The 25531-nt window shown below is 36.0% G+C and overlaps 1 protein-coding gene across 2 annotated transcripts in view; it reads right to left on the bottom strand.

Moving 5' to 3' along the window:
• Positions 1-25531, bottom strand: part of Tasp1 (taspase 1) — a 251661-nt gene that overhangs the window by 162879 nt on the left and 63251 nt on the right. For both annotated transcript variants that reach the window (XM_004634308.2, XM_023718640.1), the window contains exons 7-8: positions 16395-16474; positions 6953-7059 (exon numbers count right to left, since the gene is read on the bottom strand). In XM_004634308.2, coding sequence (XP_004634365.1) covers positions 6953-7059; positions 16395-16474 — 187 coding nt within the window. The remainder of the gene's footprint in view (positions 1-6952; positions 7060-16394; positions 16475-25531) is intronic.

Genomic DNA, 25531 nt, shown 5'->3' on the forward strand with positions numbered 1-25531 from the left:
GAATAAGCACTTCCCTGGCAAGCACAAGGGCCTGAGTTCAATACCCAGGTCCACAAAAAAAAAAAAAAAAAAAAAAAAACACAATAAAATTTTTTTAAAAATTCCTGGGCTGGTTAATAGCAGACCTAGATAAAATTCTTCCTCTCCCATATTCCATCTCATACCTAACTATAGTCCATCCACTTCTCAAGTCATTAGAGTCTTGGTTGAATTTTAAGTAGTTTCTGGCACTTTTATCCAAAATCTTAGAAGTCAATTAGAGAAGAAGTGGCCCAATCAAATCATTAAAAACTTAGTTTTCCTTCAAACTAATTAAGCACTGATTTAGACTTATCTAAAAAGTCCTTGTGCATTTATACACTTACACACATATACTTGTTTTTCCATACACTTATTTATTCTGCTGGTCTTATCAGTCACACATGTCTATGACGGTTAACTCAGGTTGTTAATATACAGTAGTATCATATGAAGATAGAGTTAAAAGTTCTGACTTAGAATATGATGTTCTTAACAACAGTTCCCAAAGAGGAAAATTGCAATTTGTAGTCTCGTTGAAATTCCATCCACTAAAAGTATTTCCTATTAGAAAAGCTACATTATGGTGATTTTGGCATTATATACAAGAGCAGCATGGATTATTCCAAAGATAATAAGTGAATGTTCTTTTTATCACTCCACTGATCCGTTAAACACTAAAAATTACTCTATAAAACTGTTAAATACTAAAAATGAAGGATGATAATATCTGATGTCAACATGTAAGAAGTACTGTACTCTGGGAAACTACAAGTCACTTTCATTATGAAATAAGAACAGTAGTTAAACAGCATCTGCCCAGCAAGAGCAAGGTCCTAAGTTCAATTCCTGGTACCATAAAAAAAGAGAGAAAAAACAACAGTAGTTAAGATTCATTAATGCTGACTTTTTCCTCAATTTTATCTTGACTATTACTTTAAAGACCCGTATATACTCAAAGTCTAGGTAACTATAGATATTAAAAAGCTTTGGAAAGAAATCCAACTTACTGACTACTGACTCTTTACCTGAGAATTTAGAAAGTTTTCCTGAAACATCAGTTGCTCCACCAACAAGCTGAAAGTTCAAGACTTAAATACTGATGAACTGACAGAAAGCACTGCAAACCATAGAAATGTAAATAATTAAATCAAGCTATCATGAAAAGAAATGCCAGGCTCATAATTTGATCAGCATAAAGTATAAAACATCTAGTTGAATTATTGAACATACTTATTTATATGTAAAATCTACAGACTTATTCAGAAAGCAAGATAGTCCTAGATGATAAAAATAAAACATTTAATGTATCTATAATTCAAAGAAATAATTTCAAACAAAAGATAATTATTTATAGGAAATATCTTCATTTTTACAAGAAAGTATATTTTTATTATATAAGAAAAATTAAAAGAACTCTCCTACTTGTGTGTACTCATATATATAGACACCACCATCTTTCTGAAAAACATAAGATGCCAGACCAAGCAAAGTAAATTTCTAGAAGAGACCAATTATTCCTTTCCCTGCACACATATGCATAGACATGTACACAAGTACAAATGGAACAATCTGAGGAAAATATGTTGTTTTTGGTGCATTTATTTTCTTTGATCTTAACCTACCTCTCACCCAAAAAATACAGAGATTTAGTATGATACAGTTAAGCGTTTACATAATAATTTCAAGATGGTGGATAAAAAGGAAAAATGTTACCCACAATATACTTCAAAAGAATAGAATATATTTATATGAAGCGCACAAAGCAAGGCCCAACATTTCCTTTCTGAAACATGTGGCCAATTTGATGTTCCTATGTGGTGGCTAAGGAACACAAAATTAAAAGTTGTAGCATCTCTTTACAGTGGTTTTGAGTACACAACACAGTATAAGGCACAAAAGCAATACAAAATTTTCTAAATTTGTTTATTAGAAATTGACGAATGAAAGATATTCACAAAATGGAAATGACTGGATTAGTTTCCATTTCACTCTCCTTTGTATGTACTGTTTTACCTAAAAACCTTTGAAATTAATTGAAAACTTAAATTACTTCATAAAAGTGGTGGGAGAAGGCAAGGAATAACTATGTACATTCAACTGTAAAATCTGTTATTAAAGAAAAAGAGATGGAAACTATTTAGGCAATATGCTTGTGAAAAAAAAGAGAAAAAGAGGCCTCAACATCAAAAATGTTGAGATCAAACAATACACTCAACCTCTTTTAATACTCTAAGAGTTCCTTCCAGTTATATCCAAGGCTAGCCGTTTGAAATTGATATTTATAAGATCTAGATTATGGTATGCACTGAGTCTATTTGTTTTCTAAAATGTGAGGATCTCCTCTTTTAGCAAGCAACTTTCAGTCATGTAGCAACTCAGATCTATAACACAAGCTAAGTAAAAATAAGTAATCACTTCAACACACATACCACAACAACATAGTGATAAGCATCCTAACAATGAATGCATGGCAATTTTATCAGAGGACAACCAGATGACATTTACAGAAACTGCAAAAGACATAGGAACGTATTACACAGCACCATTAATATGTGATCAGCAAAACTCAAATTGATCAATAGTCCAGATTCCTTTAGAGAAAGACAGTCCTTTCTTTGCCAATCACCTATTTTGCGTTATGATGATTTAGTTAAATGACATCAGTACCCCAAAAACATGGTTCAAATTTAATTTACTGTGGTGTATTAACTGTAAGTGCATGTTACACACACTTTACTGCTAGGCAGCTCTTCAGCTCAAAAACTACTGTGAAAATCACATACATACAGTGACAGGTCACATCAGAGATTCCTACAGTCTGTGAAGGGCTAGCACTATGCACAGACAGCAAAGCATGGAGCTATAAAGTCTGTGCCTCCCCAAAAGAAAGCTAAAAAGAATTTTACAAACACTAAGTATTACAAAAAGGAATGACCCACAAAGATGAAAGCCAAGCAAAACAATGAGAAGGCCCCGTGCTAAAGGTACAATTCAAATGAAAGACAAATGGCATTATATAAGAACTCGTGACCATGCATGCAAGCTTTGATACTGCTGCCACACAGCACTCTAGGATTTAAAGCCAGAGGAACTTTTGGAAGATGATCTTGGTAAGATGTGAAAGTTTTGAATGTCTTAGTTATTTTACTCATTACCAAGACAAAATAGTCCATGCCCAAAATTAAGGAAGAAAGGTTAACTTAGCATTCAGTTTGTAGAAGTTTTAGTCCACCATCAACTCAACAGTTCCTGGTGGTGGATGATAGCAAAAACAGCAAGGGCAAAATAGGAAGAAGCTTCTTTTCCTCCCTTATGCTGTATGCAGGCTACCTGCCCTCAGGTGCATGTAGCGTACACCATCTCTTACCCTCCTCCTTGCACAGCCTCAGGATGTTTGTAAAGTGAGGACTCTGGACCCCTGCTGGGTCACCTAGTTAAACTTCTAAACTTCTCAAGTTGACACAAAGAACAACACCCTAAAGATAAGGGCAGGAGCTCTACACCCAGGATGCAGAACTACAGAGTTAGGCTTCTAGACCTCTCGAGTTGACATAGTGTATCAACCATTACAGTGACGAAATGCATGAAGATGTCCCAAAGGAAGTAACTGACAAATAGTCTACACTGAAAGGAACACTAGGAGCTATTTTACAACACTGAAAAAGCAAAGGATAAAAATATCAAAAATTGATCCAAAACTAGAAAGAGTAGGAAAAGTCACAACAGAAAAATCTTTGCTTATCATAAACCTATGTCATGAAGATCGAAAAGTGTCTCACAATGTAGATTGGATTCCCTAGTTATCCTCCTCTTTTCAGCCTCTCAAGCGCTGGGATTACAGGTGCGCACCACCACACCCAGTCTCAATCACTGGCTCAGCACACCCCAGGGGCAGGGGCAGCACTACACACTGGGGATTGAACCCTGGTAGCTGCGCTCTGCCTAAACAGGCCCTTTAGTCCACTGAGATCTGGCTGGCACAGTTTTACTTAACTTTTAAAAATTTTTCTTATACCTTTATAATGAACAGTAAGAGTTTTCGTGTTTTCTTTTTTATGTTTTGAAGTGAGGTCTTGCTAAGTTCCCCAGGCTGACCTCAACCTTAGAATCTCCTGCCTTAGTCTCTGAGTAGCATGATCTACACAGATGTGCCACCATATCTGGCTTAGGTAGAAGAGTTTTTATTGCTCTGACACAAATATTTAAATGTCATAGAACAAGTTTAATTTCTTCCCATCAGGGTTATTTTGCATGGTCCCACACAGTCAGTTTTCTTATCTAGCACTACCAGGCCCCCACCTGGCCCCTTCACCTCTCCCTCCAGTCCTGAATGCCAGGAGATGAGCTCTTTCCTCCACCGCTGTTCCTACCCTGATGTGCCACCTCACTACAGACCCAGGAGGAGCAGCTCAAGAGATTTTCAACAAACCTCTGAAACTGTGAGCCAAAATGAACCTTTCTTCCTAATAGGTTCATTATTTTGGGTATTGTTTCACACAGTAACAGAGAATGAAACTAATATACCACATATTACCTTAACATTTCTTTTCTGCTTAAAACACTTCTATTAGGCATGCTTTTCCTATAGGACCAAAGCTTCTTCCTTAAATGTGGGCCAAATGGAAATGCTTCATATCTCTTTTATCAATAATCTATAGTACAGTAAATTGTCCTATAACTTAAAGTCCTAGGTTACCTAAATACAACAAGAAGCAAAGACACTAACAATGACATTTTTGTAAACCTCATGATAATTTCTTATATGTTACTACAAATATTATCCTTCAAAGGAGAATCTATTAAACACCTAGAGGAATCTGTCTTCATACTCTCAGACCCAAGACAGTCACTTCATCTTTTTCATTTTTTGGCCTGCTGACTAAACAGAATAACAATCTCAATTACATGCCAACATGTTGAGAAGGATTTTTTTTTTTCTGGCTGGCTCAGGCTGCCTTAACGGCAGGTCTGGTAAGGCATGTGGAGCTAGGGATCAAACTGTAGTATCCTGCACCTGACTCAGTTTGCATAAGCAGGCGCTTAAACAACTGAGCTAACTGGCAGGTCCCCATGCTTACATGTCCTTATCCTAAAATGTGAAGTCTCAAGCATGATCTTCCTCCATCTTAATCACCTTGTCTTCTTCCTACAGCACAAATTTTTCACTTAAAAAATGAGCCATCCAATAAGACTCAGCTAAAGATATTCTCTATGAATACATTGATGTTTCTAAACTGATATAAAATTCCTAAACTGATGCCAACAAACAAAAGCACAGTGATCCAGGCTCAGAAGTGTATGCCTGTTATCTCAGCTACTCAGGAAGCTGAGCAGAAATACCGCAATTTTGAGGCCAGTCCAGGAAACACAGTGAGATCCAATCTCAAAAAATTAAAAACTGCTGGAGCTGTAGCTCAGTGTGGGGTGCTTGCCTTGTACATGCAAGGCCCCAAGTTTAATCCTCAGTATTTAAAGAGGAGGAACAGAATGAGGAGAAGGACAAAGAAGGGAAGAAAAAGGGGACAAAGGGAAGGGAGAAAAGGAAAAGAACTGTGTAAGTAAATTTTATAGCAGCTTTATTCATAATAGCAGACAACTGGAAACAGGCCAGCGAGATAGCTCAGTGGTCTAAAGTGCCTGCTTAGGCAAGCTTAGGCAGGAATAGAGGACCATTCGATCCCCAGTACCACATGCTGTGCCAGCCCCACCCTCAGGGTGGGTTGAGAGTGCCAAAAAAGAAAACTGGAAACAAGCCAAATCTTCAACAGGAAGATAAACAAATTATAGTACATTCATATTAAGTAATATTAGTTAAGTAATGAGAAAGGAATGAACCAGTGATAAGAAGTCTCAAAAACATTTTGTGAAAGAAAGTAAACAGAATCTACATGATCCCATTCATAGAAAATTTAGAACAACATAAAACATCTATGGTGATAAAAATTAAAACAGTGAGTGCCTGTAGATGACAGGTATTGACTGGAAGGAAACACAAAAGAACTAGAAATGTTCAATGTCTTGACAGGTCTTTAAGTTAAAGGAGCACACACATTTATAAAACCTGATGAAACTGTTCAATCAATGCAAACTGTATTACAATTTTCCTAAAAAGCTGAAGCCCTAAATTTGTTTACCTAGAGATCATGTAAGATACAGAAACTTAAGAAATAGTTCTACTTACTCAATTCTCTCCTAAATTTCTACTCTTCTATAGCAGAAAAATAAAAATTGAATGAAAATGTTTATCTCATGTGAGAAGAGAAAATATTATTGTGACATGATTTATTATATATTTATATTAAACAATATGTACCTGTGATAGGAAGCATAAACATGTACACAAGCCATAATGGAAGGACAAATTGATACCTAATATTAGTGACGTGCTATGGCACATCAAATGACCTTGTGATCTGAGACACTCATTATAAACTGGTGTTAATAAAACTTTAATCATACGTAGACCAAGACTGTAATTTTCAACTTCTTTCTACACTCAAAAGCATTTCTATCCAAGAAATGCGATACATGAAGTCTTGATAATACTCTAATATATGACCTGAAAACAAAAAATGCACCAGAAAAAAGAACAGAAGCTAGGCAAGGTGGTACACACCTATAATCCCAGCAGTCTAGGGCTGTAGCAAGAGGATCACAAATTCAAGCCCAGGGTAGGCAACTTAGTGAGACCCTATACTTCGAGATAAAAAATAAAATGAGTAATGATATACCTAAGTGCAAAAGCCCTGGGTTCAATCCTTGATACTAAAGAAAGTAAATAAAAACAATTTCACTTTTTTAACGTGACTACTGGAAAACTTAAAAGTACATTTGTCGCATGTATAAGATTTCTACTGGCTATCACTATATCTAAATGCAGGTGAGCAATATTATTATTATACATTAAGTTTTCAGTCAGACCCCTCCTGACCTTTTCACTTGATTGTCTTCTTTTCTTCAGTTGAATGAAATCTGTTTCCACCCTTTCAGCCAGCTCTAGTTTCCTTTTGTTTCTTTTAAATGCAGCTAAACTGAATCCTATAAAAGAAACATTAAAAATAACACTTGAGAATTACCAGGGCAAAGTGGCAAACAGATACCATGAACAGCCTTCCCAGACAAAATCCTTAAGAATGTTTAACTTAAAAAAACAAAAACAAAAAGATTTTTTAACGTACCCTGCCATTGTAGGAGAATAAGAAAAATCACCTAAGTCAAAAAAATCATGAAAATGATCAAACCCAGAGAGACAAGTGAATCCAGGAGATAATGCTACTCAGGGACTGATTCATGTTACCTCCAATCTTGGTTTTGTAGATCTCTGTACACAGGAGGCAAGAAATAAAATTTAAGAGAAAACACAAAAATAAAAATACACTGGAGGGCCAGGGAGATAGACTCAGAGGCATAAGTGTCTGCCTGGCAAGTACAAGGTCTTGAGTTCAATCTCCAATTAAAAATAAATAAATAAATAAATAACCACTGCTGATATTGGGAAAGAAAGAAGGGAACCACAAACAATATATCTAATAAAAAGGAAAAACAAGAGAAGCTACCATGAAATATGAAACAAGAACGTTGCATGTCTCAGCCTTGGTTCTAGATGTAAGGGAGAAAAAAGTCTCCCTGAGAAATTCATAATTAAGGAGGACATTCAGACATGCTTAGCAGATAACATCCCCATGTTATCTGTGTGACCTGAGGGGAAAAAGCTGATCTCAGTGCTTAAAAAGGCCAACACATGCAAACACAATATTCCACGAAAAAACACAACTTGACAGCAAGACCTCAAAGAATTCCCGTGTTTTAACATACTTTAAGAAGTTTATTTCATCAAACATGAAAAATAAGCCAACAAAAATAAAACTGTCAATGAAATATCAGAAAGCAGCACCTACTTCGCAAATACTTTAGATACAATGATAACCGGATGTTATGGCTTATGTCTAGATGTCCCCCTAAAGCCTCAAGCAGTCACAGATGGGGCTTTTCAGAGTGGCTGGATCTAAAGTGTATGACAATACAATTGATTCACGGTATGTTTTGATTAACAGTGCTAGAATTAGGATGCGAGGGCTACCTGCCCTAAGTACCCTTGATAAGATAAAACGGACAGAAAGAGGCTATTGTCTCCTGCTTGCTTTTGCTGTTTTCTCCCTGCCACGAATCATTTCTTCTGTGTGATGCCCCTCTGCCAGCCATCCTATCTTGGAGAAAGCCAATGATGGACAGAAACCTCTACAAACTGTGATAAATAAGCCTCTCCTTTTCTAACTTTGGGTGCAAGTATTTTGTTCCAGCAATGAGAAAAATATAAGATATAAGAAATAAAAGGAGATACTGGAAAATATAGGTAAGGAACAAAAGCTGATAAAATGACCAGGCAGATTTGAAAAGGCAAACAGTCTTCAAAGTATGACTACAGAATATTATATTATATAAATACACTGTACTATTATAACTATGGCATATTATATTTTATATAATCATTATATATTGCAAAATAATGTTCTATAATTATGGAAGAATACAGACTATTACATTTACATTCAATAATTATATATATCAAAAATTTTTAAGCTTGATATACAGATTTGAGAAATTATAAAACAGACCATAACATTCAAAGAGGTTAAGTTTCGTTAACAGTAAACTAAATTGTTCAAATAAATTCTCCCTCTGCATGTTAAGATGGTGGATAAAATAGGAAAAATACTACCTTTAAAGTATTACAAAACCATACACAAAGTATTTGGCTAATCTGGGGCAGGTGGGGCTTAAAGCAGCAAGACTGAAGCTATTGTTGCACCATGAGCATTTCCCAACACTGGCACATTTGTGTCTCATCAGAGAAGTAAAAGTCAAATTCAAGGCACATTAAAGGTAAAGACAAGCTGTGCACTGATCTCTAACTAGGTCTACTCCTGTCTAGCCCCATAGGAACTATATGCAGGCAAGAGCATCTTATAGTGGAACTGAAGAATGGGAGGAAGACAAAGGGACTAGAAAGAAAAAAAGTCTGAGAAAACCTCGGATCTGCGTAGCGGCACTTGCACAAATTTGCAAGATTACACACTGTGGAATCTTAGCAGAAGCAACAGGGAATGAGAGAGGGAGAGAGGGAGAGACATGGAGAGAGTAAAGGAGGGAGGGAAGGAGAGAGGGAGGGAGCAAGAAGCAAAAAAGGAAGGAGGAGGAGGGTGGGAAAAAACAAATGTCAAGAAATAATGACTGAAACGCTAAATTTGAAGAAAGTCATGAATATAAATGACCAAAAGGATCAACAAAGTCCAAGTAAAAAAACTCAAGAGACCCATCCCAAGGCACCCTCCTGCAGATAATACCTTCAGTGTCATAGATGCCTTCACTACCATTAAGGTTTAAGCTGTGCAGAGCCTGAAGATAGATCCTTCCACGACCTACACCATAAACATCACAGCTTCCATTGCCGGTGACTACACCTGGCACCATCTGCACTTGTTCCAGTAGGGTCCCAAGACATGTCATCTGCAGCCCCTGGCTCGGGATCAGAGCACTACCATCAAAACACACCTTTATGGGGCATGAGGTCATGCATCCTTGATGGCCTACCACAGCTTCTACTTCCACAAACACCTGCACTCTGAGGTACTCATAGACACCAATGATGCTAACTACAACTGTAGAAATCACAGGAAAGTTGTATTTCTGTGCAGACCCCAAACCAAAGCACCTTCCTAAGTGACACATTACATACATTCAGCCTATCTAAAAGAAGAAAAGAAAAAATAAAAGCTCTGTTGAGATGAAAAGTACTCCAGAAAATTGGAAGAGACAACTGTTACACCACAGAGACATCAATGAAGGGACACAGAAGCATAAAAATCAAGAAAGCACAACAGCTTCAATAGAACAGAACAGTTTTTCTGGAAAGACTCAAATATAAAGGAAATTATGAAATGAATGAAAAGGAACCTAAAAAATGATCCAAATAAACAACGAGTTGTAACACTAACAATTCAACTAAAGAAGAAAACAAAACAAGAAAGAAAAATTCATGATCTGAATGAGAAATTTAACAATCAAGTAAAGATCATCTAAAATAAAAAGAAATCTTGGAGCAGAGCTAAAGAGTTTAATGAATATAATAAGAATACAACTAAAAGCTTCAACAACAAGGCAAGAATACTCAGTTTAGAAGAGAAAAAGAAAACACTGACAATATGCTAAATCAAGCAGAAAAATAGTTTCTAAATTAAAGACAGGCCTTTGGATGCTTTTTTTGTTTGTTTGTTTGTTTGTTTGTTTGGTCTGTCTGTCTGTCTGTGTCTGTGTCTGTGTCTGTGTCAGTCTGTCTGAGGCAGGGTCTCATCATGCAGTTCAAGCTGGTCTCATACAATTAGCAGAGGCTAGCCTTGAACTAACAGCAGTCCTCCTACTTCAACTCCCAAGTGCTCGGATTACAGACACGTGTCCACACCTAGCAAAGATAGACTTTTTGAAATAACTCAGACACACACACAGAGAATGAAAAAAACCTACAAAACAATGCTACATCATTACACAAATAACTATTCACATTAAGGGAGTTCCCAAAGTAAAAGAGAAGGTAAGCAGCATTAAAAATCTAATTAAATAATAGTTGAAAAGCCCTAAGTTTTAAAAAGAGATACAGATATCTAGAGCTGGAAAGATCAAAGATTCCAAGATGGCTCAGACAAAAAAGACCTTCTCTGAGGCATTATGATCAATCTGTCAAGAAGAACTATAAAAACAAAAGAACACCATCAAGTCACATACGTGTAAGGGAATCCCTGTTACACTAACAGCAGCATTCTTAGCAGAAAAGTACAAACATTATAGGACAGAAGAGAATGGAACAACATACATAATTCCAAAAGGGGGAAGGTAAGGAAAGTCACATGGACAGAAAACATTTTCTTAGGCTTTCACAAAGAGCAAATTGGTCAAGCAATGGCCGTGACTTGGGCACATGGCTGATACTGACAAAAGATCTGCAAACTGCAGTACAAGGTAACAGGATAAATCCTGAGGGGATTTGACCGACCTTATCAGATACAAAAGATACATCTCTTGTTATATAGATCTTGCTTTATCTTGGTCTTAACCATCCAGCAGAAAAGTATAAAAATGAGGTATAAAAAGTAAAGCCATATTAATATGCTGAGCTGTAAAAGGCTCAAGTCAACAACTTCTGCGGATAACCCACTACTATTGTGGACTGCTGGACTGAGTTGGATTGTTTTACTGAACTTATGCACCTATAGTATTTAGATGCCAATGGAATTCCCATCTCTGACAGGACTAAACAGAAAAAGGGGATACAAAGGAAGGACGATTTTGTATCTATATATACAGTATAGTTAGGATAGACATACAGCTACTTTTGCTTAATTCAATGAGAAGAAAGATTTGTACTAATAGTGTTTGGACAGGATATCCTGTCTGCATCTTGTACTATGGATAACCACCAAGAAGATAACAATGCACAATGTAATAATTATTGAAACTGTCCTATTAAAAATAATAATAAATAAATAATAAAATAATTGATTAAAAAAGAGATACTTGAAAACGTGATAGTATTTTAACTGAAAAATCAGCAGGACTATTGAATAAGTTTTATAAAGCCATTTAAGAAATTTAAGAGTAATTTCTACATTACATTGAATAATTGTGATTTTTCACTTGTTGTCCCATACCAGTTGAATTTTTTTCCTTTGTACATGGTGGTTCAATTTTTGTCTAATAAAATTATTAAAAAGAAAAGGAAAAAAAGGAGGAAAATCAGATTTTTTATCTTTTTTTTTTTTTGGAGACAGTCTCACTATGCAGCTCAGGCTGGCCTTGACCTCTTCAACTCGCAAGGATCTTCCTGCCTCCAAAGTGCTGAGGTTACAGGCATGTGCCACCCACACCTGGTTAATCAAAATACTATTTATCAAGTATTCTGAATTTGCTTTTGTCTCAAGGACAAATAAAAAAACCCACATAGTATTTCTGGTTCCCAAGTTTTCAGATCTCTTTCAAATGCAGATAACGGAACCTAGAAAAAATGGGGTATACCGATGAATGTCCATTTTGTATCTGTGTATTCAAAGTGCTTAGGATAGATATATAGTTGCATTCTCTTAAGGAATAGAATGATTTGTTCTAATGCTGTTTGTAAATAGGATCACAAGTCCGCATCTTATACAGCAATTAACCACTAAGAAGAATATATACAGTGTATTATTTGTTGAAACTGTACTTCCAATTTGATTTGAAACTGTCTCATTGCTGTTTATCAATAAAACTTTGAAAAAAAAACAAATATGTTGTTTAATTTTCTTTAAATTGTCACAAGAAAAGACAAACTGTTGTGCTACCACGGCTGTCTCAATGTCATGAATCAATTCCAAGCTCAAGGTCCTGAGTTTGATCCCCAATACCAAACAATCAAGCAAACAAAAGAAAATGTTTATACTTCATAGTGATTCTGATTTTGGGTAAGAGATGAAAACTGCATCATAACAGATCTGGTAAATAAGGTGAATAAGGACACATCAGAATGCTTTCATAAACCTGTCTTTCCCTTAGATAGCACTCAGTAGTGTATTTTTTTTAATTGCACCACCCACAGAAACTCAGGAAAGAAGACATCTAGAACTGCTTCAGAAGGTGTCAAGAATGATGAGATAAGGATGTTTGAACAGAGGGGTAATATTTTAAAAGGAATGAATGGCAATATGTTTTTACTGTAATAATTTATTTTAATTTAAACATTCACTTTGTATTTTGATAACATTATGTACTTAGTATGACTCAATGATCCACTTAACCAATATTATAAGGACTTCTAAAATCTTTTGGAAAATTCAAGACTTAAAAACCTAAAACTTATGGCTCTCCAAAAGGCTATCTGGCATAAAACATGGCATTAATGAATGCCAATACACAATCCAAGTTACTGAAGATAAGGCAAGTGGCCAAATACAGGATATTTGTTTTTATTAAAATCACCTTGAATCATATACATTTTCTTTGTTTGCTTGATTTTTGTACATTCATGCATCCCTTAAGCTTCAGATATTTTATTTATTCAGGGAATGATTCTTGTCGTTTGGTTATTTAAGCTGTAAGTAATATACAGTATATTATGTTGTTCCTGCTAATACAAGAAATTAATATAAAGTCAAAAATACTTTTGTTCTACAGTAATAGCCACTTTATTACACCTCTCTACATAAATACTCTTTAAAAAATCAGCAGATTAATCTGAGCATGGTAGCACATGCCTACAATCTAGTTGAGCACTGAAAGCCAGGTCTAGACTGAAAACAGACCTGTTCTTCTATATTTATAGAAGAACACATGAGCTTTACTCTTTGGAGAGGTTATACCAGATTGATCTCAAATTAGCTAAGGACATCAGCCACTGCTGGGGCCAGGTATCAGGTATACTACTAAACACAGATGCTTACATAAAAGTCTGAAAAAACAAGGATCAGACCTCCAGCCCTCTCCTTCTGGGAAAAGCCAGGTAAACGGACAGAAGGTTGTACTGGAATGACATGTAAGAGATTCCCAGAAGAAAAAGTCTGATCACACAACCCACCCTGAGGTCAGTAAGGCCTGCACTCACTCACACATAAAGCTTGAGAATGGCTCTTAAAGTTCTCACTTATGAATACAACAAGGGCTACTAGATAGCTGAAAAAAACTGAAACATGTATTAGAATCCATGAGAAATTTTAAAAAAAGGTAAAAGGAAGTAAAATAAGATTAAAAACAAACAGCAAGGCATAGTATTCTAAAGAGGATAAGCAAAAATATTCCATGCTTGAAATAAAAACAAGATGTTATTTAAAATAATAATGATTAGACATGGACCTCTAGAAATCTAAAAAATATAAATAAAAATTATAAACTCATCAAAAGTGGATAGTTTGGGAGATGAAATACAAAAATTTCAGAAAGCAAGGCATAGGTAGAAGGTTTAGAAAGGAAAAAATAAAATTCAAGAAAGATACAAAGGATTGAACCACAAGATCCCAATTTGCAATTATTAGAAAATTTAAAATAGAAAAAAGTAGAGAAAGAAATTCCTCAAACTACTTAATTTCCCTAAAACTAAAGCACATAGATTGCCAAACTGAAACTTTAGGGGGGGAACTACCCGCTTGGGCCCCCCTCCTGTCCCTCTCTTGGACAGGAGCTTTCTTTCTCTCAATAAATATATTCTGCTCATAAAAAAAAAAAACCTGAAACTACAAAATGAATACTCAGCATTCAGAATGAGAGAGAGAGAGAAAGAGAGAGAGAGAGAGAGAGAATCCCAAAATGTTTCATTTCAATAACAAAAACATGAAAATTAAGAGCTTCCTTCCACAGATAAAATATACCATAAGAACTAGGAGACTTATTTAACAGGAAGTTTAGAAACCAAACAATAAGAGAATAATTTCTTCTAAAACCTAAGGGAAAATGATTTCCAGTCTCATATGGAAGTAAAACAAGAAAGAAAAACACATGAGATATAGGAATAGAACTCAATACTGGAAAGAAGCAAATGGAATCGTAAGGTGAAGCAAGTTGCTGACTACAGACCTGACAAGACTGGACTTGAAGGTGCCAAGTAGCAGCAGCATCTTACAAAAAAGAGACAGACTGGCAGAAGACTGGATTTGCTTATCTGATGTATGAGCTGCAAAGTGACTCCCCTGAGGAGATTGGAAGACAGAATGAACATGGGGACTATGAGCTCTAAGAACTCTCCCACTCCTATTTCATTGTCGCTCATACAGTTCTCTTCTCACCAACTTGCTACAACTTTCAGCCCCAGTATGTTCATTTGGAACGTACTTGTAGGAGCTAAGTCTTATTTTACACTTGCTAAAAAACTAGCCATGTATTTTCTATACATTTTTTCTTATTTATGATTCATTTTTCATTTGATTATATAAGTTAGATTCAGACTACTTTGATAAAAATCTTTACTCTTTTTTTTGTATTTTAGGGAAGAGTCTACAGGGTGTTCAGTGTCTCACTACTAGATCAGACTCATAGTGATTTGCCTGTATACAACCTCCCAAGAGGTAGGATTACAGGCACGCCACCATGCCCAGTCTCACTTGCCATTTCAGGGGGCCTGCCTGTTAGCTCAGTTGTTTAAGCACCTGCTTATGCAAACGCAGTCAGGCATATCACAGTTAGATCCCCAGCTCCACATGCCTTACCAGACCCGCCCTTAAGGCAGCCTGAGCCAGCCAAAAAAAAAAAAAAAAAAAATCTGAGGGCGGGGCCAACATGGCAGGCCCAGGATGGAACCCCTGGCTACTGCGCCTGCTTGCAGGCACTTTAATCTTCTAAGGTATTTGAAAACTCTTTAATCTTAAAAGCAATTAGTATATATTTAATATTTTATGCAAATATCTGTGTATTTCCTTTTTTAAAATAGATGATACACATCTACACATATTTATAATATATTTTCCACTTTTTTCAAAATCATTATAAATTTAGTCATTATTTTTGAGCATTCGCAACAATTTATAGTTACTTTGCAATGTTTAACTATAATAATATATAATTTAACCACATTCTTTTGTTGCACATAGGATTTTTTTCAAAGATTTTTAAAATCTAAATAATGCTAAGCACTCTTCTACATAAATTTTTGTCTATATGTTCAATGACCATATCGTAGAATATGTTTAAGGGTCTTGACTTATTCTACCTTAGTAGTCATCCAAAATCTCTTCTGCCAAGTCACATTTGTTTGTAACTAGAATATATTATGTTCATTTCAAATACACACCAAGAATAATAAATTTTTAAGCTTTCACAAATTATTTTAATTTTAATCTCCACAGTTACGGCATATTATCTTCTCATGAGTTTTCATTATTCCTCTATTTCTATTTCTGTGATTTTGAGCTGGGAAACTTCATAAAGATATCCTTTTGTTGTATTTGTAACTTCTTTTTTCAGTTTAATGTGGCATAGCTTTCTTCCCTTGCACCTAAAAAGTCCTTCCATAGTTTAAGCACAGCTAAGTTAACCTATGTTCTTTCCCTCTCTACCTTCCTCTCACTCTTCCCCTCTCTCTCTCTTTTGGGTAGTTTTATTATACGGTTTTATTAATAGTAATAATTTTATGTAACCAAACAGTTTTCTCTAGCAATAGTTCTGCAAAAACAATGATGAGGCCTCAGAAATATAATGATGGCTTAAAATTCAAATCACTTTTGACACATCTAACTACATATATTTCAACATACAGTCTGAGCAGTCTTCCTTAAATATCTATGCTATACAGGGAACATGAGAGACAATGCAACATTTCCAGGAATGTGTGGTCACACAGCTCAGTTTCTGAAGTTTTTACTCACTTGTAGTCATGATGTTAGGAGGGCAAGAAGGAATTCCATGATCTAGTGCCCATCTGTACGCTCCTTCTCCAACTAAAAAGCTAACAAAAGAAAACTTCTTTTAAAAACACATAATGTCATCTTCTACATATTCAATAATGTAATACAAGTAACACTGTATGGCAGCTGAAAAAGTCCTGTACACAGATAATCTAGATTTAGCTCAAAATAGTAAGATAGCTACATGCTCAGAATTTCTTTTAAATTTTTAAATGCTTGCAATAACAAGTAAAAACTGGAAAGGATCAACATAGTAAAAACAGTTGTGCTCCCAATGGAAAATATAAAGATTTCTCTTGGGCTGACATGGTTTTGAGTTTGTTTCACAACATCTATCTCTCTAGAGAGGGAGCAAATTGATCACAGCCCCATAAATGAGAATGGAAAGAACCCGCCAAATGGGCAAACAAACAGAGGAGAATAACAGGTATACAATAGTAGTCTTTTAGTTATGCTTTTGTGTTCAGCAGCAGAATATCTTCATCAGCACACCCTACAAATGGACTTCTCTTCCACTTGATCAGTCATGATTCCACCTGAGTTTACAGGGTGGATTTCAAAGAAATAGCTGTAGCTCAGTTCCACAAGTGACACCTAGCCACCAGTAACTGTCACGGTCATTATGCATGTCCACAACACACTAGAACTTTGTGCGATATCCTATCCTCAAACTGTTAGAAGTGTTGGTCATTTACTTGCCATTCCAGTATTTATCTTATGTTTTACTCTTAGTACTTCTTTGCTATCATGAAAACTTTTTCTTAGTTCAACTGTTTTGAAACATTTAATTTTCTGAATATTGCTTAATCTTAATTTTTGTTCTAAGATTTATACTGCATCTTTGACTTACAATTTATTTAAAAGACATTGTATGATATCTTCTCCTAGTATTAGAAACTTTAAAAAGTATATTTCCATTTTCTGTTGACTTTAAAAAAAAAACAGAGGTTTGTACCTATGTTGTTTATTTATTATTTCTTACCTATATCTTGTAATATGAGAAACTACTTTGGCAGTAACAATACACAATGTACTAACCATTGTTACTCTCCTAAAATCTTGTTTTGAGATTTTTGTACCATTGTTTTTTTTTCTTTAAAATAAAAATAACTGATGTAAAAAATTAAAATTAAAATTAAAAAAAAAAAGATCTATCTCAAGTGTTTAGGAATAGCTCAGTAGATAGAGCAGGGAGATAGCTCAGTAGAATAAGTGCTTGCCTGGCAAACACACGGACCTGAGTTCAATCCCCGGTTTTGCAAAATAATAATAATAATAACAAGATTAAGTGAATGTGTTCAGCTTTGGTGTTCTTACCCAGGAGAACACCTGGCTCCACTGAAAACGAGTAGGTACATTTAGAGATGCCCAAACACCATGAGATACCTTAAATTTCTAAGTCTCAATGCAACTCAACACAAACCTTCAGAGTGATTTTATTATGACAACTGAAGTACTGTAGCATGTATCAAAAGTAATTTTTAAATCCTAAACTGAAAACTTGAATATAAGAAAGTGAATAATAGGATACTTCCAACTTACTGTGAAAGACTCATTTTCAAAGATTTCAAGTAACATGCAGGACAGTTACACTATCCCCTAAAGAATGTGACTAAGCAGATAGTAATAGTAAATAGTGACCATACCCATCACTTTTATCTTCTTTTGCAGCCAACTTCTTAAAGATCTCAGCCAGGTATTAACGGATTCCTAGAACTTGTGTCTGCTTGTTTTTTACTCTATTTTTTGTTTCTGTTCTTCTAATCATTCCAACACTAAAATCTCTAAGTAAAACATACTTAAGATTTAATTGCTAGTAAGACTGGTAACAGACTGGCAAAATAAAATCTAATCACCCAGAAATATCCAAATGGTTCCCACAAGAAACTAAATGGTTAATCCCCAAAACTTAGCTTTTTCTGTTTACTTTTGTGGCAGTGCTGAGGATCAGACACAGGAACATGCTACCTCTGAACATTCCAATGCCTTTTATTTTTTGTATTTTTTTATTTATTTATTTATTTATTTATTTATTTGGTACAGGGTCTCGCTACACAGTTTGGACTCATAGTGATCCTCCTGTCTCAGTCTACCCAGCATTGGGATTACAGGCATGCACCAGCACAGTCAGTTTTGGAGACAGCCATAGCACACTGAGGCTAGCACAGCATGCAGTGCTGGGGATCAAACCCAGATACTTGCACTTGCCATGCAGGTGCATAGACTGTTGAGCTATCTCCCCAGCCCATATTTTTATTTTTATTTTTATTTTTATTTTTAAACAGAGACGTCTCACTAAACCTGACCTAGCCTACCTTCTAACCTGGAATGCCCCTGCCTCATTCTCTTGAGTAGCTAGGATTGACAGACATGTACCATTGGGTGAATAAAGGTGCAGCATTGAAAAAAGAGGAGACAGGGCCAAGAAGAATAATCATCTTTACCTCTTCAAAACTCTATTTAAAAAAGGAATTCTACAAGATTCTTGTAACAGAAGTTTGCCCAAAAGATCACTACAAAGAAAATACAAAGAAAAGCTCTCATATAAAGTTCAAATGTTAGAATAACAACAGGACCATAGATGTAGATTTGAGCTTTCTGTTAACATTTTCTTCTTCCAGAAAAACAACTTGATAAAACAAATAACATCTCAGTATGAAGACATAAAAGAGAAGCTGAAATAGCAATCTAAATGATCAAAGCAAAGCTCTGAGCTCCATCTAGTATTTTTAGTACTTCATTGATCATCTTGGGTGTAATCCCAGCATCTAGAATAAGTGACATTTTACAATACATAGCACTAGCTTTGCTTTTCAGTCTATCATTTTTAGGTTTTATTCTAAGCACAATCTATCTGTAATCTACTATGCAAGTTTTTACGTACTTTAGGCATCTAAAAAATTTCATAAGAAGGTAAATACTTGGATGTCATTTATGGAAAAGCATTCAAAATACATGACATTTTTACTGTCAAAAAATTATTGGCTAGTAGCTCTTCATCACACAAAATGTCACATAGTTGCATTCAATATCATTTTAGCACAAATTTTTGCTAAAAATGATACTAATGTGCAGAGGAAAAATCACTTTCCACAACATTAAATGCAGTGCCAATTTACATTTCTCTCAAACTTTTTCTGACCCTCCAAGGAGGAACCTTTCAAAGACAAATCATCACAATCCACCAGAAAATCACATGGACTTTATAGTATGCTTGGAATCTGTCCACTTCTCACCAGCCCCATGCTACTGCTGTCGCCTGAACCACCATCAGAAGATATGTGTACTGCTGTGACAGCCTCACGGCTTCTACACTGACCTTGTCCCATATACACCCCCATTACAGTCAATTCTTAACATATCAGCCATTAAAGTCTTTTTAAAACAAATCCACTAGTGACATTCTCTCTCAAAAGCCCACAAAACTTCACTGAGGACTCGTGTAAATACTGGCATCTGTAGAAGAACTCTGTAAGCTCCCAAGAGCAGAGATTCTCCCTCTCCCTGTCTCAGCTCTTCAGCAGCTTGCCTTCCTGCATATTCTATTCCAATCCTTTGTAAAACCACAAATACTCTAAAGAGTAGCTGCTTCATGGACTTCACCTTGACTGCTCCCTCCGTCTGGCTGTCCCTCCACTTCCCAAATGAAAACTCCCCCATCTGGGCAAATATTCTTCCTCAGTGAGATCTATTAAAAATGCCTCCCATCCTGAAATGATCCATGCACACTGTATTCATACCACACTCCACCTCATTATTATGTTACAATTATTACATGCTAATCAAGAATAAAAAATTAACATAAAATAAAAAGTACAAATACATCCAAAAATACTGCATTTTTCCCTACTCAATAATTCCAATCTCCTTCACCCTCTTCTTTTTATATTTGTCTACCTTCTAACAGATTACTGTAATTTGTAATTTTTGTATTCTTTTTACTGGTTTATTTTTGTCTCCCTCCTACAAATTATTAGCTTCATACAGGCAAGGAATCTTTGCTTTTTCATCAATGAATCTCACATTAGAGCAATGCTTGAAGCATACTGAAAAATAAACAAACACTGGCAAAAAACTAAACAAAATCAACTTTCCTATCAAAAGAAAAGACCAGTTTTTTCATTGTATTATATTCATTTTTATTCATACTAAAGGAGGTGTACATAGGATTATAAAATAAAGCAGCAACACTCTGGTGAGCCCAGCACTGAGATACCATGATTGAAACTCTCAAGGAGTTGAGCTGCATGAAGAATGAACTAACTGCGTAAAAATGGTGGTGTGAATTACAACATGAGAGACTCACAAAGCTCTTAAGGATCCACAGGGATTAAACATCAAAATATATTCTTCTGGTTCAGGCTTGGTGATGCACACCTGCAACAGTCAAATCCTCCCAGGATGTACCCTGAAACCATGTACAGCAGTTTTTAGATCTTTTTTTTTGGTCAGTGTCAGCCATCTGGATAAGTCATGGCCAGTGCTTGACCATTATATTGGATTATTTTGCTGAATTCACAGACGTGCAATACTTGAATGGCAATGGAATAATGGAATACCCATCCCTGACAAAACTAAACAAAAAGGGGGATATAAATGAAGAACCATTTTATGGTGAAAAAATATATATATACATACATACATATATGTATATACAAATTAGGATAGATATACAACTATTTTCTCTTAGTTCAATAAGAAAGAACTGTAATAATAGTGTTTAGACAAGATATCATGTCTGCATTTGTACTATGAAGACAACAATATGCAATGCACTAATTATTGTAACTGTTCTACTAACCTGTTTCGAAACTGTCTCATTGCCATTTATCAATAAAATTAATTTTTTAAAAAATCATAAAACAAAAAAATAAAAAATCAAAATAAAACAACGCTTTCCCAGTTATTTTTTCATTAAGAGAAACATAATTTCCAAAATTTTTAACTTTTATATGAGGCGTCAAAAAATTTGTCCATACAGGGCCATTTAGGCTATGTGAACTAAAATATTTCTGCTGAAAGAACTCAATGTTGCCTTTGTAGCACACAATCAGCTACAAACAACATATATATAAATAAGCATGGCTGTGTTTCAATAAAACTTTGTTTACAAAAACTGACAACCAGACTCAAGTTGGCCCACAGACCTGAGTCTTCAAACTCCTGTTCTACATGGAGGTTGTGACCAACAATGAAGGAAAAGATAAAAGATTAATTAAAGGAATGAAGGAATATGACACAGTTCCTGATGATGCCATCAACTTTACAAAGATAGGAATTAGTGCACTTGTCTGACCAAACCTCAGTACTTAAGCAGTGCAACATACGATGGCACCAACAGAAGCACTGGTAAAACGAACTCTTCTCCCTCTGGTTCTGCTGGAGATGTTTCCAACAAAGTATCAAGATTTTATAAATTCTCACCTTTTTTTTTTTTTGGTTGGGGTGTGTGTGTGTGTGTGTGTGCGTGTGTGTGTGCGTGTGCGTGTGCGTGTGCATGTGTGTCTGCCTGCCAGGGATCAAATGCAGGACTTTGCACTTGTCAGAAAGATGTTTATGCCACTGAGCTATCTCCCTGGAGCGCTCAATACTTTTAGACACTACCCAAATGAATATACCTTCTGCCTTCCTGATGAGTTAAACAGACAAATGAATTTTATATTGCTACTTCTTAGAAAGCACCCATTATGTGCAATGTCTTGCGGTCCCCAGAAAACTGTGTACTTCAACAGATGCCATGTGGTTTTTAAGTCCTCTGGTTTCTTTTTATAGTTTCTGTACCTCAGTGCATGGCACACAGCAACTGAAAAATACCTATTTGCTGAATAAACGAATGGATAAGTGAATGAATGTATACATACACAATTACTCTTAGTGTGATATGAACTCCACATATTTTTATTAACGTAAATGTGGGTAAACCTGGGACTCATGCTCTTTATCTACAAGATGTATTTTACCTTTATAAACTATATAATTTTATGAGCTAATGAAGACAAACCCATGTTTGCCATAATATACAAATGCAATAAACATTAGCTAATATCATTATACAAGTTAGACAACTAAACTTAATAAATTGTGTATTAAAAAAGCCCCAAATAAAAACAACTAATTTGGTTATACTCATTTAGGATACTCAGAATTTGATTAGTTGTTTTTAAGCTTCTATCATTCTACAGCTAACTGCTAGGTATGTGACAGATTTCTATCTCTGGAAAAGATAGAGTAATAACAGATTTACCATCTTTTCTAAATAAATGCAAAACAACAGATAAAATATAGAAAACAACAGTTTTCACATGTTAGACATTAGACATCAGGCAACAAAGGATAGTTATTCTTGAGAGAAAAAAAACAACATAAACCTCATCACAGGGTTAACTCTCAGTAATGTGAGGGGAGTTCCCAGACCACAGCACACAAGTCTGGCAGCCCCTGAGTTGGAGAGACAGATGTGGGGAGCCAGAGAAGCCAAAGAGGCCCAAATCACAGAACAGAGCACCAGAGAAAAGTGAGCTGCACAGATGATTCCACAGAACTGCAGAGACCCTCCTTCCAGTTGTGCTGAAAGGAGATCAAGGAATGTGGAAGAGGAGATTCCTCTAGGCCTTGGAACAAACAACTTGACAGCTCTAAAGGAAATTCCCAAGTTCAGATAGGGCCAGTAACAGCCCTGGTAGCCAGCAGCCAGAGTGAAATGCCTCCTTCTAGTTGAATCTGTTATAGTACTCCATGGGGTTTTACCTCAATAGCAAGGCAATATTAGCTAGATCAAGGCTAAATGCTTTTCCAGTCTCATCTGAAAGGACCAAACTTTTTTTATTCTTTATGTATTTGGTACAGGGTCTTACTACACAGCTCAGACTCATAGTGATCCTCCTGTTTTCAGCCTCCCCAGCGCTGGGATTACAGGCGTGCATGTAACACCAAACCCAGGCTCAATGGCCAGCTCAGCAGGCCCAAGGGCAGGACTGGCATGGCATGTGGTGCCAGGGACTAAATCCAAGGCCCTGAGCTTGGCTAGGTAGGCTCTTAGTCAGTTGAGCTATCTCGCTGGCCCAAATCAAACTATATTTAAGTAACTTAGCCACATCCTAGATGAAGTTCAATCCCAAAAAGATAAAACTCACAAGATGTAAAATCCAATAAAAAACTATCAAGCATGTAAAAATCAGGAAAATATTACCTAAAATGAGAAAATTACTCATTTGAAAACAATCAGAAATAACAAATCTGAAACAATTAGTATATAAAAATATTTAAAACAATTGCTATAACACTATTCATACATTCAAGGAGCAAGAGAGAGTTGGGCATGCAGGCGCATGCCTATAATCCAAACACTCGGGAGGAAGAGGCAGAAGGATCATTGCTAGTTCAAGACCAGTCCAGGCTATAAAGTGAACTCAAGACCAGCCTGAACTGCATAGGAAGACCCTGTCTCAGGAAAAAAAAGAAAGAAAAGAAAAGAGAGAAGCAAGAGAGAAAATTAAAGATGTTAAGTAGAAAGAAGGAAAACATTTTCAAAATATGCAAATCAATCTTTTGGAGATAAAACTACGTGTCAGAAATAAAAAATAAACTGGCTATTATTTGCAGATGATTAGATATTAAAGAAAACTCACCAATGAACTTGTAAAAATAGCAATGGAAATTTCAAAATCATTCCCAAAAAAAAAAGGAAAATGTAAACAAATCCTCCAGTTTGATCTGTACAGCCACAACAGGCCAAATACAAATGTTCTTCAACTTAGAGTGGAGTTATTTATATCCTGATAAACTCATCACAGCAGAAAATATCACACTAAAAACAGACTTGATAGACCTCACCTCCCAAATATTAAAACTTAGCAATGCAGTATCACATAAGAGTATCTGTTGTTCACCTGCAAGACTGACATTGACCAACATTACCAAAAAGTATGACTCACCTACCACTAGCCAAGGAAAATATCAAAATTTAAAATTCAAAGAATGATGAAGTATTACTCTGCCATAAAGAACTATAAACTTGAGACGTTCCTAGGTAAATGGATGCACCTTGAGACCATACTGCTAAGTAAATAGATTGAACACTCATGTGAATACTGCATTATATCTCTGATGTGAGAAACTGAAAGTGTAAACAAGGGGCAAAATAACAGGGAAAAAATGTTCAAATGGGGAGGGGAACATGAGAAGGAGGGGAGGGAAAAGAAAGAAGAGAAAAGTAAAAGAAAATATGAAAAATGGAAACAAAACTCGTAAGTAAGGAGGGGAGGAAGGGTTGAATCTCAGGTAGGAGAATGGGGAAGAAAAGAATCAAGTTATATCATGTACAGACACAAATTCTCTATTATGAATGTGATCATTATGTATATTTAAAACATACCAATAATATCTGATTGAAAAAAAACAAAGTATGGCATCTACAAAATTCAAATTGCTTTCACATCATTGTGAAATCCAATACTGTAAGTTGGGACATCATGACTAAAATATCTCCTACTTTGATGAAATATACATTCCTCTATATCCAAGTAAAGCAATTCAAAACAAAATACATAAAAACTATAAACCAGGATCATTCACAAACATGTGACTATTCTTTATAAAATATTGTCCAGAGACCCAGTCCTAGCCCAGGCCCGGTGAGTGCGTGGGAGAGCTTCCAGCTACCCTGGGCTTGTGTGACCTACTGGTCCCAGCCCAAGCACAGCATGAGTGACACCCTCTTTCACACTCTTGGGACGACCCCATCACTCCATAGTACCACCCCACGCCCCGCCCACAGAGTAGGAATATCTGCCCCATTCCAGAAACCCCCAGATCCAGTCCTAGTCCAGGCCTGGTCTGTGTATGGGAGGGCTGTCTCTCCCCCCTACTCCACCTTTTCCCCTCCAGACTCAGCTCAGGCCTGGCATACAGGCCAGAGGTGAAACCCTGCAGCTGCAATCCCTGCAGGGAAGGTAGGGGACAGAACCACCCAGCTACTCCAAGAGCAGAACATCTTGCCAGAGGGGCACAACAGGTTCACCCCCAAGGGCAGCAGCAGGAAAGAGCTGAGCACAGCAGCCAGACCCAAGCCAGGCACAGCTGGATAAATCCAAACTTTG

The sequence above is a fragment of the Octodon degus genome, unplaced genomic scaffold (genome assembly GCF_000260255.1).
Source record: "Octodon degus isolate 3935 unplaced genomic scaffold, OctDeg1.0 scaffold00060, whole genome shotgun sequence".
NCBI lineage: Eukaryota > Metazoa > Chordata > Mammalia > Rodentia > Octodontidae > Octodon > Octodon degus.